General features: G+C 50.4%; 6 protein-coding genes across 6 annotated transcripts; 2 read left to right on the top strand and 4 right to left on the bottom strand.

Moving 5' to 3' along the window:
* Positions 1-1,199: 1,199 nt before the first annotated feature.
* STEHIDRAFT_152068 (uncharacterized protein) lies at positions 1,200-2,392 on the top strand (the record flags this gene model as incomplete). The annotated part of the gene is made up of 5 exons (XM_007298997.1): positions 1,200-1,288; positions 1,344-1,506; positions 1,563-1,703; positions 1,765-1,964; positions 2,017-2,392. 5 exons carry the CDS (start codon positions 1,200-1,202, stop codon positions 2,390-2,392), a joined length of 969 nt encoding a protein of 322 aa, XP_007299059.1.
* A 1,264-nt stretch (positions 2,393-3,656) lies between these two features.
* STEHIDRAFT_117727 (ATPase V1 complex subunit C) lies at positions 3,657-5,415 on the bottom strand (the record flags this gene model as incomplete). The annotated part of the gene is made up of 9 exons (XM_007298996.1): positions 3,657-3,937; positions 4,017-4,154; positions 4,230-4,323; positions 4,375-4,467; positions 4,520-4,588; positions 4,642-4,740; positions 4,796-4,887; positions 4,956-5,207; positions 5,265-5,415. Coding segments are annotated over 9 exons (1,183 nt in total), but the record flags the coding sequence as incomplete, so codon positions are not given.
* Positions 5,416-5,600: 185 nt separating this feature from the next.
* On the top strand, positions 5,601-7,214 carry STEHIDRAFT_117726 (thiosulfate sulfurtransferase). Its single transcript, XM_007298995.1, has 7 exons — positions 5,601-5,925; positions 5,981-6,017; positions 6,074-6,270; positions 6,332-6,416; positions 6,479-6,729; positions 6,801-6,862; positions 6,916-7,214. The coding sequence occupies exons 1-7, from the start codon at positions 5,682-5,684 to the stop codon at positions 6,970-6,972; spliced, it is 933 nt and encodes a 310-aa protein (XP_007299057.1). The 5' UTR covers positions 5,601-5,681; the 3' UTR covers positions 6,973-7,214.
* Positions 7,205-7,800, bottom strand: STEHIDRAFT_107166 (uncharacterized protein; the record flags this gene model as incomplete). The annotated part of the gene is made up of 3 exons (XM_007298994.1): positions 7,205-7,255; positions 7,325-7,385; positions 7,451-7,800. The coding sequence occupies 3 exons, from the start codon at positions 7,798-7,800 to the stop codon at positions 7,205-7,207; spliced, it is 462 nt and encodes a 153-aa protein (XP_007299056.1).
* Positions 7,801-8,914: 1,114 nt separating this feature from the next.
* Positions 8,915-9,459, bottom strand: STEHIDRAFT_152064 (uncharacterized protein; the record flags this gene model as incomplete). The annotated part of the gene is made up of 3 exons (XM_007298993.1): positions 8,915-9,074; positions 9,137-9,293; positions 9,348-9,459. 3 exons carry the CDS (start codon positions 9,457-9,459, stop codon positions 8,915-8,917), a joined length of 429 nt encoding a protein of 142 aa, XP_007299055.1.
* Positions 9,460-10,521: 1,062 nt separating this feature from the next.
* STEHIDRAFT_164981 (uncharacterized protein) lies at positions 10,522-11,854 on the bottom strand. Its single transcript, XM_007298992.1, has 4 exons — positions 11,635-11,854; positions 11,480-11,569; positions 11,170-11,399; positions 10,522-11,067 (listed from the first exon to the last, which is right to left on the bottom strand). The coding sequence occupies exons 1-4, from the start codon at positions 11,753-11,755 to the stop codon at positions 10,858-10,860; spliced, it is 651 nt and encodes a 216-aa protein (XP_007299054.1). The 5' UTR covers positions 11,756-11,854; the 3' UTR covers positions 10,522-10,857.
* Between the last annotated feature and the right edge of the window lie 237 nt (positions 11,855-12,091).

Here is a 12,091-nt window from a genome sequence, read left to right as displayed (position 1 = left end):
CTCGCGAGAACTCTCAGTCTCATGACCCGAGGAACTCCGTCTTCCCGGATTGTTCGTTTAGAGCCGCGTTCAGACAGGCAGACAGCTTTGTGCATAGCGCCCTCTGAGTTTAGCACAGGCAAAGCTTGAACCAAATCCTTTCGCACGGCAGAGAACTCAATGACTGTTGCTACGTACCTCGGTTTGCTACCAAGTCCTGGGTGACTAAAAGCAAGGACGTCACTATCCTGGTGACCCAGAAAGGAAAGTAACTTTAAAGATGGAATGTGCCGCCATGAATCGGGTAAGTGACGAGTCCTGCGCTGTCCTGCGTCGCTTTATCCACGACATGCAGTTTCAGTTCTGCGGCCTTCCTTATTATCTTGCATGGCTTGCGTTACTGTTGATATTTTCGCTCGTAGTGCACAAACAACTCAAAGAAGGCATGCAAACCGCTGTATATACTCGCGCCAGCCCCCCACGCGTAGCAAACTTGGTTACCAGTCTAATGCAAACCAGCGAGTAAATCCGGAAGCTGAACGCTGCCAACTTATACTTGCTGTCTTCAGCTCGTTCGCCGTCAGGGTTGTGTGGGTTTGGCGTGGGTTCTACACCGCTGGCCGGCGGTATGACAAGTTGCAGTCGTCATGGATTGGAGAGCGGAGTGAGAGAGCAGGTAAGTAGTCGTCATTGTGAACGAAGTACTGTACTATCTCGATCGGTTCGCCGCATTTAGGCTCGCAAACCTCTGGAATCGAAAGAAAATTTATGCCACGGCCGTTACGTATAGGTACCGGCGACCTGATTGAAGTGGTACAGTACGCTCGAGCCGCCTTTCTGGGCATGTCCACCTTCAACAAGTCCAGCATCCCGAGCCAAGGGGTAGTCGACTGTGGACCAAGGTCACGATTAGTGGCGGTAAGCCGTCGGTCCATGAGGCGGGGACCACTAGTACTACAGAACAGCAAACGATTGCAAAGGCTCTGTAAAATGGTTAGCCGACTTCATAAGTGGAGTCCCAATCATGCAGAGTGCGACGGAGAGTCAGCAGTCTATTAGGCCTAACAATGATTAATGTTGACCATCTCCTGCGAGCTGGGTCGTAATACTTCTAATGATAGCCTATAAGGATGGCACTGGGTAATGGGCATGGACGGAGTAACCGACTACATCCCGTCAGCATCGCACGTCCTCTTCGTTTTGGCCATACATCATCCCGAATGCCTCCGACACAGGCTCAAGAGGTTCGTCCTTTCGTAGGGGTAGTCGAGACGACGGTAGATGCTATGCACATCGCTCTTGCAGCAAGGTCCGTCCTCGATAAATCATCTTCGGCTTCGTGGAGCTGACCTTAATTTCCTTAGGCTTGGTATCATACCGCGAATTCAACGACGATTGAACGATGAGGAGAGGTCAACAATGCTGAAGTCTGGTGCTGTATTCTGCTTCGGAGTCGAGGAGAGTGGCATCAAGAGATGGACAGACGGCATTGCTTGGACCCGGTCCAGGATTCTTGGGAACTTTCTGGTGCGTCTGGCCCGTTTTGCGAGTGCGATGGCTCGTTCAACATATGTGTATCCCAGGTCTACCGAGAGGTGGTGGGCACCGAGGCTCCGGTAGGAAGAGGCCCGTCCCTGCACTCCACGGGAAGAGCTTTGGCAGGAGACCGAAGCAGACCAGAGGATGCTTTAGGTCCGCTCAATGAGGATGCCCTGTGGAAAAAGGTAGTTGGCCATCCAAGTGATCACCCTGTCAGACCATTGATGCTTGAACCTACATCGTTAGACCATTAGCATTCGCATGGAGGGTACACTCTACCATGTCATCTCCTACTTCACAGAGGAGGACCTCCGTCTTGGTCGCCTCCAGAGACCGACAAGCAGAAGGGATCTCATGCAACTTGTCATTACTCCTAACATGATACTCCCGTCCGACTTTCGTGCACCACCGCCCATCAAGACCGGACAAGATGGTAGACCGTACCTGTACGTCGCTCTCATACGTCACGATGCTCGGACCCTGAATTATCCGCTACAGATTCGATGCTGAGGAGCGTAGTTCCTACGCAGACAGCGAGAGACGAAGCTTCAGCATCGCCTGCCCAATTCAACAAGAACAGACATCCGCGGCGAATTCTTTCAGAGATCCTGCTGCATCGCAAGAACTCCAGGGATTCATGCATCGGTGGGCGATCCCGCTGCCAGAAGGAGAGAGCCCACACGAGCCGTCTATCTCCCCCACACTTCATACACTCTCGTTTCCACCATTACATCCACCGACGTCGCAACAGTTTTTCACAGCATCGTCCTCGTCGGGCGAGGCTTACTATGGCGATAACAACACGGTCTACCAGGACAGCTCCTACTATCCCGGAAGGCAGGATGAAGATGCCTCGGACGGGGATGCCTCCTAGTCATAGAGCTTCAGCATTCCGCACGCCCTGGCAATGTTGAACTACGTCGGAGATTGGGACCACCAGACTTTGAAATGAGCTATCGCGCAAAGGCGCGTTCCATATTTATTGTTTTAACAACACCCGGTTCTCGTTCTATCAGGGATGCACAGCACCCTGTCCCTGTACACCGAGTGAGGTAGGGCAGCATGCGCACTCTACTTCCACATTCTCCAGAGAGAAACCCGTACTCTGGTACCTCATCGATCGGAGCGTGTCTATAATGTCAGGGACATGAACGCACCTCGGTCATATACAATGATGCATCCCGAGTGTAGACTTGTTACTTATTTCGTGTCGCTCGTAACGTTCCTTCAGGTGTAGTTGCTCTTGTCGTGAACGGTTGGGAATTGAAATGGATGATACCAGGGCGACAATTGCACGAGGCAAGGATTTGGATAATAACAATATCTATTTTAAATCCTAGATATTCCGGTTTTTATAAACGTGGATCGTGAGTCGCGTGGGTACCGACGAGTGGACGAACTACAACTGACCTTACCCCCCGCTCCATCACAACTTCGTAGCTCCCTAAACCGAAGGCGAGTCACGAAGTCACTAATATACACATGACGAACTGACCTCCTTGAAACGGCCTGCCCATCCCTCGAGCCTCATCCGCCAGACGTGATTCATAACTGTTTAGGTAGTGAGGAGACAAAAGCAATGAAGTTCAGCGGTTGTGCCACAGTTTGCGAGTCCGAGACAAGTCTGTAGTGCCAATTTTGTCGAGCTCAAGTGGTGAGTGATCTTGGCGCCAGAGTTTCGGAAGGTTTCCGTCGTTCCAGTGGCCCACGTGTTAAGGAAGCTCTCGACTTATATGGTAGTCTCAAATATATATATAGAGCGGGTGCTCGTGACCGGGGCACAAAGGGTGCACGTATCCAGGACGGATGTACAGACTGAGAGGACGGACACCCCCCCATGGCTACTTAGGTGACGTTGTAGAGCTTTGCCTGATGAGTTTTCGCACGGTCTTCTGAACTTCTTGGATATGGATTCTGCAACCTTCTACCTTTGCCTGGTGAGACAGTAAGTTGAGAAGTGTCACACCACTGCATAAGAACTTTAAAACTGCGATACCAACTGCAAGGTCGAGGAGATAGAACATTGGATTATCAATCGCTATGCGTAGAAATACACAATCTTAGCATACGGGGTTGATGTCTACGGCCTCTGAACATTATGCAGTGGTGTTGAAGTATAGAATATGATATAAGCGAATGTTGGGTTTGGTCACGCAATATCAAATCGTATCACGTCCATATTGAGAAGGACATTGAAAAGAGGAATATAGAAATTACAGCAGAATTAGTTCACAATCCATGGTACTTCATACAAAACAAAGTCAAAGAACTCCTGCTCAAGGAGCGTCTGATACTCCCCAACGAAGTCATCGCTAGCGCCACCTTTCTTCGAGCCGGCGGCACCGCTGAAGCGAGGGGAGAGGTAGGTGAAGTGTGTCTGGAGTGTCGTAAGCGTACGTTTGGTGGATTTGGGTTCGGGCTGTATGATGGGTGGTTGGGTTAGTCGAGAGGCGTCTAAAATGCGTGAAAGACAAGAGGAAGTAGAAAGACAAGCTCACTTTGATGGCGAGCCCGGTATAATTGGAGGGAAGACCATATCGTAAGACACTCTCGATAAATAGGCGGACAATCTTGAGATGCACAAGGATCTGGAAGGCTTCCGAGAAGTTGGTACGAGACAGTCGAAGGAGCTCGGTCTTCGTCCAGGAGATCAGATTGCAGCAAGTAAGTCACAGAAGCAGTTGAAGTAAGGGTGGAGTGAAATTCCATACCCAGAGTTCCTTTTCAGTTGTATCAGCCGTGTCCAGCTCTTCGCGCTCCTTGGACAAAAGGTCCTCCGAGAAATTGAAGTCTCGAACCATGAACCTATGGGGGTTCGTGAGCGAGCGCAGACAATACAGTTCAGTATGTACGAACTTGTTCTCGCGACACTTCTGCAGGAACTCGTCGTGCACTCGACGGAATATCACGACAGAATAGAGCGTGTATTCATCGTCTGAGTCAATGGCGCTGTTTAGCGATTAGTCCAATAGACAGCAGGAGAGGCGAAGAGGATACACACGCAGCGGAACGAGGCACAACCATCGATGTCAGCCGTTCGTATTTTGCATTCCATTCCTTCACGAGGTTCCTAAACCTCCATGAGCTCGATGGGCCACACGTATGACACACTGCGCCACTTACTTCGGCACGGCAACGAGCAAGGTCTCCATATACTCTGAATCTTGAATGAAGTCCTCTTTGCGAACTATGTCGGCGAGAGATCGGACAGACAGGTTTCCTCTGAACGCGGGGGGTCAGAATCACAATGATTATGTGAAGAGAGTAGTTGACCCACGTCTTCTTGCGCTGTAGCTGTGTGAGCGAACCCTTTGCGAGATTATAGCTATTAAGCTTCGCCTTCATCACATTGTCGATGGAGTTGATCTCCTATTTCCCCCCAGCCATGGTTGGGTCAAACAGGTCTTCAAGAGTCACTGCAAGTATAGCCTACGCACCTTGACCAGGACATCGACCATCTCTCGTAGACCACGCTGTACGCCATAGCGACCCTCATTCCATCTCCAATCCTGCAAGAGGTACTCATCCACACTCTGCTCGTTGACAAGAATGTGTTGCGAGAGCTTTGAAGGGTCGTTGTTCAATAGGTTACGAAGTGTATCCACGATCTTCGCCACTACGGCAGTGAAGGCAGAGTCTTGCTTTGGCAGTTCCTCGGAGAGCGAAACAAGCGAGTCCAGAGTGCCCGTCTAGTTCATAAATCATGATAAGCGAATGAAGATGGCGCGCATTAGAGAGATCATCACCTTGAAAGAAGGGATAGAGAGCTGCCCGATATTGTTCCTAGAAAATGTCTTCGATTGTTGAGAGAGTTTGGAATATACTTCCTGTAGTAAACCTTCTGAGTCTCCATCCTGAGGAGCCGCGATGAGCCAGGTACTTTGATCTGAAGGCATCGTACGGAGAGCGCGGTGGTACCAGTCTGTGGAAGCTCAAGAACTGTCGCGAATAGAGTTGCCCTTACCAGCCGTATAACACGTCTTGATTAGGCAAGTACGGAAGAGGAAATATGACGTCGCGTGTTGCGCAAAGATACCTTGACGCAGCTTCAATTCGAACCTCCATCCCACCTGCAACTGAACGGAATGCTGTCGAGGTATATCACTTCCGGAGCAAGAACACTCGGTCGTACTGCGATGTCATCTCAAGTTATACCCAAAAAAATGCCTTTACTTATCTCACCAAAGGAGCTCACTGAGCTCTTCCGCACCGCTGGCTCAGCTGAGGACATTTCTGTCCTCGATGCAAGCTGGCACATGCCAAACTCACCTCTGAATGCCAAAGAGGAGTTTTTGAAGAAACGTATTCCAGGTGCACGTTACTTCGACTTGGATGATATTGCCAGCCCCAATGAGCTCGGACTGAAGCATATGATGCCCACGGGAGAGATCTTCGGAGCAGCACTGAGTGAGTAGAGTGCAATCGTTTGATATACCTTAACTTATGTAAAGGCCTCCTTCAGGAAAGGCTGGGATTAGCCCGTCCTCCCATATTATCATGTGCGTGTTTCATTGCCCTGTGTATAGTTATGCATCTGTTGAGTGCTTGTGTACAGTTACGATTCCGTGGGCATCTTCTCATCTCCCCGGGCCCTTTTCACTTTCAAGGCGTTAGGACACGACAAGGCCAGTGTACTTGATGGAGGTCTCCCGGCATGGGAGCTCGACGGCGGTTCCACCGAAACTGGACCTCTTTCCGAAGTGAGAGAAAGCACATACCCTCCGCCGACCCTGAACGAGGAGGTCGTCAGGAGTGAGTGCCGGCAACAGCGCTTGCTCCTGCTACACGACCACTGATCTCTATCTACATGCAGGTTATCAGCAAGTCGTGAACAACGCCTCGTCTAATATAACAGACTCTGCTGCAGAGCTTGTTCTCGACGCTCGGTCTCGCGGAAGGTAAGTTTCGATCCTTTGTCTCTCGATATCGCTGACCCTATTCCTGCCTGATGGACCACCAGGTATCTCGGCTCAGACCCCGAACCACGAGCTGGTCTCTCCTCCGGCCACATTCCCCACTCATTCTCCCTGCCCTTCAACACATTCCTTCGTACGAACAAAATCCCCAACTCCGACAAGACCTACACCACTTTTCTTACCCCGACAGAAATCAGAGAGAAGCTCGTAGAGACAGTAGGAGCCGAAAACGCAGAGCAAATTCTGACGGGCAAGCGCAAGGTCATCACCTCTTGCGGAAGCGGTATGACCGCAGGTACATTTGTGCTTCGCTTGATGTGTGTCTACAATAACTGATCAAAAGAATGCCGGGCGCGACTTCAACAGGTGTCTTGTGGCTCGGACTGAAACTTGCGAACGAGGCTACCCGCGTATCCATTTACGATGAGGTGAGTCTTCCTTAGTTATTTTCGCATAACCTGCTGATTCGTACTCTGCCTAGTCTTGGACCGGTTACGCTTCCAGGAAGGAGAGCCCCATCGTGAAAAGCGACGGATGAACTCGCCCGGACTCTCTTAAATTATGCCAATGTATAGAATGCGAATATACCGAAGACATCATCTATCACAACTATCTGTCATACAACAAGCAAGCAATGAATACTCGTACATACACAACCCCCGATATAAAATGCAGCAGTGCTCGCGAACCCGGGGTCTTTCATTGAGACAACGATTTCTTGTCGGGTGCGTCACGTATTGATCGCAAACTTCCCAGCGTTTTGAGCGCCTTCAGACCCACCGGTCGCTGTACGTCTTGCCACGCGGATCGTGCTGCTGTCGCTGAGTAGGATACCTAAAATACGAATCCATGAATATGTCGGCGAAACTAGGAAGAATGGTGGTACTCACTGCGACTTTCACCTTATCTTTTCCTTTGTGGCCCGAATGTGAGCAGACCTTACAGGACCACCTATTTACGATGTTTCACATCATCACTTCGTGGTTGGACCAGATTCTCCAAAGGATGTGACTTACTGCTCGTCAACGAGGACGTTCCCACCTTCGTCCTTCGCTTTGCTATACAAGGCCCTTCTCGCTGCGTCTACTGATCGCGATACTTCGGCGGGTCCGCCAAACTTTGGGACGGCGAATGTTTTTCGTTCGCTGTGCGCGACTTCTGCTATAGGAAAAACTGTAGCGTCTTGGAGGACGGCGTGCGTTCTTGCGGGACCAGATGCGCAGAGTGTCGCTTTGGAATTAGAACTCTTTGACTTGTGACTGGGAGGGAGGTGCTGCTTCTTCTCGCCGTTCACGAGATCTGTGATGTGACCGACGAGGGTAGCCAGCCTTGATGTGGATGCTATGAGAGGTAGCTGTTGGATCATCACGATGGTAAGGTATGTGTGGTTATTGAAGTCGAGGTTTTTATGGGATGATAGGGAGAGGTTTCTGCTCATCGAGTCGCTTATTTATGTAGTTCGTTCGACCGTCCGGCAGCAAGGCCGTGGTTCGTGCGTGTCTTCTACTTGACGTCGCCTAGATCACTGAACGCAACTCGGCGATCACAAATTACATATGTGCCTTGGGCCATCTATCACAACGCTCCAAGTGTGAAGGTGAAAGACTGGCTCGCTGGAGCAAGGTTCTACGACGGGGTTCCTTTCTCTTCGATCTTCCCATTCCTGTTGAGAGAATCGCTCTCTGAACCTCCGAGACGTTCGGGGCGACGAATGTCACATCATACACCCAGTTCGGGAGCGCCACTGTGGTCTAGACTGGCCCACCGTCTGGATGTGTGTCAGGACGAGCGCAATGACGATACCTGGAGGCTTGTAGAGACTGTGTCACTTCCATGTCTGAAGGTACGTCTGAACGAGGATCTTGTAGGGGTATCCAGGTCAGCCCATTTACGGATTCGGGCTCGTAACAAGCCGTCTATCTATGTAATAGAAAGGCCTGTGGCACTACTTTCCGAGTACGACACTCGCTCTATTTGGGACGGGAGTCTTCCCGAATGCTATGTTATAGATCGCTTCCCGTCAAAGCGGCTTTTGGCAGGAACGTTCATATCAAACGTATGTGCCAAGCTATACGAGCTAAGTTAGATCCTTGTCGTGGGTTGTAGCTGTCGCCACGTTGTAAAGAGTGGGCAGTACCTAACAGCGATAAAGCGGAGATCATGGGAAAAGTGGAAACGCCTTTGCTGGCTGTTACTAGTAGTGATACTTGGGCCTGTCCATCTTGATAAAAGCAGAGAAAGAGCGCATGTACGCACGGACACGCTGTTGCCGGCCTTCGTCAAAAAGGCGACATGCTCTCGACGGGTGGAAGGGGATGTAGATTCCAGCTCTATTGACACAATGGATACAAGTACAGTGTGATGCGAGGGGAATACAGTAGAATAGCCTGAGAACACATACTAGTACACGGTAAATAGACAATATGTAGAATATGGTATACGTTGAGAATGCAAGGGGAAGCGCCTTCTTCATGCTCAGTCTACGGCGTGAAGTGTGTAGAGTAGCGCATCTCGTCGAGAACGCCCATGAACGGAGGGAGCTGCGACACAAGTGGCTTTCCGGAGAGACGTGCAGGTCGCCCCTTATATCTGACTTCAACTCGATGTCTCTTCCCTTTCCGAAGAAGGGTTGCCCTCCATCTATGTTGAACACCGCATTAGTATATCGCCTATCGATGACATGGAAGTTCAATGAAGCTCACCCTTCACACCAAAGAACATTGTACCCCTTGTCATTCACTTCCTCGAGCATCTTTTGCTGAGCAAACACCACAGCGTTCTTGAAGTCCTTATCTCGTGAGACGTCGAATATGTACGTGCGAGAAATGGCTGTTTCATGGATGAACACAATGTCAAGGTCTACGAATAGTGATTAGTCAGAATAATACATATAATTGGGTACTACTAACGCACCATCTTCGTCGTCCCAGACGGGAACGGGTTCCACGTCCTTGCTGTCCACTACCTCCCACGGACTCTCAGACCTCTTCTTGACAAAAGCAGAGAGCGCTCGTGCAAGACCCATCTCCTAATGTAACACTGGTATAAGGATGTGTTTGTTGTGGTAGACAAGACGGAAGCAATGCTCGAATGTCGTCGTCTTGGTAATGGCGGTAGGTAGCCCGGAAGAGTCGAGTCAGTGATCAAGAGCAGGCCGGAGAGGGGTCACAGTGATTCGTATGTATGCCGCAGCGACTCACGAGAGTTCGCTCGCACGAGCGGGTACGCAGCCCTGCTCTTATAATGCAGCGCTTAAGGAGTGCTTGCTCATGGCCAATTGCAATGCCGTCCATCCAGTGAAATCTGATCCACGTACTGGGCGCAGCCATCGGCGAGGCAGTGTCGATTGGTAGGTTCTGACAATGTCTTTTGACGGAAGAGACGCGGAGACACGCCGTTGCGCGTCCGACCGGCAAGGAATAGGGAAGATGACACTAAACACATTTGTAACATGCGCTCGTTGTCATCCATGGTTTCCTTTTGCTGCAATCAGGATTGTGGATTGTGGCGCTACAATATGACCACAATGGAACGTGTCAAGCATTGCAGGCCTTCTTGAATTGCGAGAAAGATCGGAAGTCAAGATGCTCGATAGCAGCCGCCTGTAACTGCGATCGAACAATAGGGGCAGCATGTACGAGCGGATAGGATGCATCTGCCCGAGCAAGTTTCCCAAAAGTTTCCTCAGTGAATCAGCCGAGTGGTCGTGGCTCACCTCGAGGGGAAGTTTTTAAGAGCACTGGGATCAATATCATGATGGGCATCTTGGTGAGATCGAAGTTGCTGTGATTATGATATCTGTGTGATGTGTGATCTAGCGATTCCTCAAAAGCAGTGCAGATATGGAGGAAGTTCAGCTGAGTTTCAGATTCGACCGCTTCAACCACAAAACGACGGCGTATGCATAGCTCAAAGCTAAGGTGAACCCTACTGAAAGTGCGTTACGCGAGGGAGGCAGGACACGATCAGGCGCAACAAAGTGGAGTGACGCAGACGCGGATGTCTTGTTTGGAAGTTTGCAAGCCGGCTTGACCCGAGAATATATTGTCCTGGTGCACGTGCGTTCATGCTCAAGAGCAGACTTTGAGCGGACTTGCATATGCATATTGATAGAAAATATTTGTATCGTACCGAGGGACCCGTAACATCCGACAAAAAAATTGACCGAACCCCTAGTAGAAACGCATGTACTCATAGACGAGGGACACGCATGTCCCAGTGTCGCTACAATATGGAACAGAAGTGGCCACAACGTATCCTGTCGAGTCAGCGCGCTGGAGACACCATCCACACTTTCAAGGTTGTAGTGGAGACCGATGTCACTGGAAAATCGTCAAGGATACGTTTCATTTTGATAAGTCATATAATACGCCATCATAGCAGACCATCCGCCCACAAAACCCGAAAGAGCGAATAAGAATGTTTATAGCACCGACATAGCAAGCCCCGCCACGGCGCCTAACGCACCGGCATATGCAGCCCATGATGAAGCAAACGTCGTAGACCCGATCCTCAGACTGGAGGCCGATGATGATGATGATGTGGAGTTGTCGTCAGAGCTTGAGGAAGTCGCGTTTGAGCAAGTTACGCTCGATGGTGTGGTAGAGTTGCTCTCGAGGGTCAAGTCGGCGCACTGTGGGGAGAGTAGAAAATACAGTAAATACACCAATATCATGTGAGGTCGAATATACGCGGAACGTCTATAAGAACGGCAATGGGCAAGAAAGGGACTGACCTGGAAGAGGTTCCCGTCACCTCCATCGAACACGATTTGGATCGTCACATTTGCGCCGTCTTGCACGCCCGAGACCCCAATGCTGGAAAGGTCGAGAGGAATACAGAAAGTACCCTCGCCAGTACCAGACGCGAAGTTCCGTGCAAATTGGTCCGCACCGCTGCTGGTGTCGTTCGCGGTGAAGTTATCGAATGATACAGGGTTCTGCACGGTCGAAATCAAAACACCAACTGCACCAGTCATGAAAACACGAGTATCAGCTGCTGTATAACGGATAGGTGTATGAGGAACGTTGGGAGAGATCACTTACGAGTCCATGAGGGGTGCTCGCTGTTAAAGGTGAAAAAGCCGTTGCTGAGCGGGAAGGTTGTACGATTATCGACTGCATTGGTATACGAGTCTAATGCACAGAAGAAAAATGAGTACATTGAAAACTCGAATGTGCGAGATGAAAGGAGTATGTACCGCAGAAGTTGACCTCATTATCCTCATCGAATACACCTCGAGGAGGGGGGTACGCCAGTTGGAAGTGTGCATTGGCGACGGCTGCAACACCAGCGAACACAACAGCAAGAGTAAAACGCATCGTAGGTTAGTAGTGGAGGTATGGATGCGTAAGAAAGGTTCGTAGACGAGGATGAGATTTCGTGAGGAGGAGAGACAGAGCGAGAAGTGTCGATTCCTGCTGGGATTTCTAGCAGTTGGGAAACCAAGATTTATAGCGAAGTCGCGTCCCGCCAAGAGCTTGGCCCGCCGTCACTCGAAAAGGAAAGGACGTGAAAAAACTTTTTCTCTCCTTCCTTTTCGAGGTCGCGGGAGACGGTTACGCCGCTTCCGTGCTACCGCCCCCGCGAGTTGACCGCGAAGGTGCTGTCGTTCTTCATTCGTTGCTCCCGTCCTTGACAAGCCTGACGTGTTCCTG

Source organism: Stereum hirsutum (assembly GCF_000264905.1).
Source record: "Stereum hirsutum FP-91666 SS1 unplaced genomic scaffold STEHIscaffold_1, whole genome shotgun sequence".
NCBI classification, from domain to species: Eukaryota; Fungi; Basidiomycota; class Agaricomycetes; order Russulales; family Stereaceae; genus Stereum; species Stereum hirsutum.
Note: the sequence above shows the minus strand (reverse complement) of the source record. Positions and strands in the feature narration are given on the sequence as shown.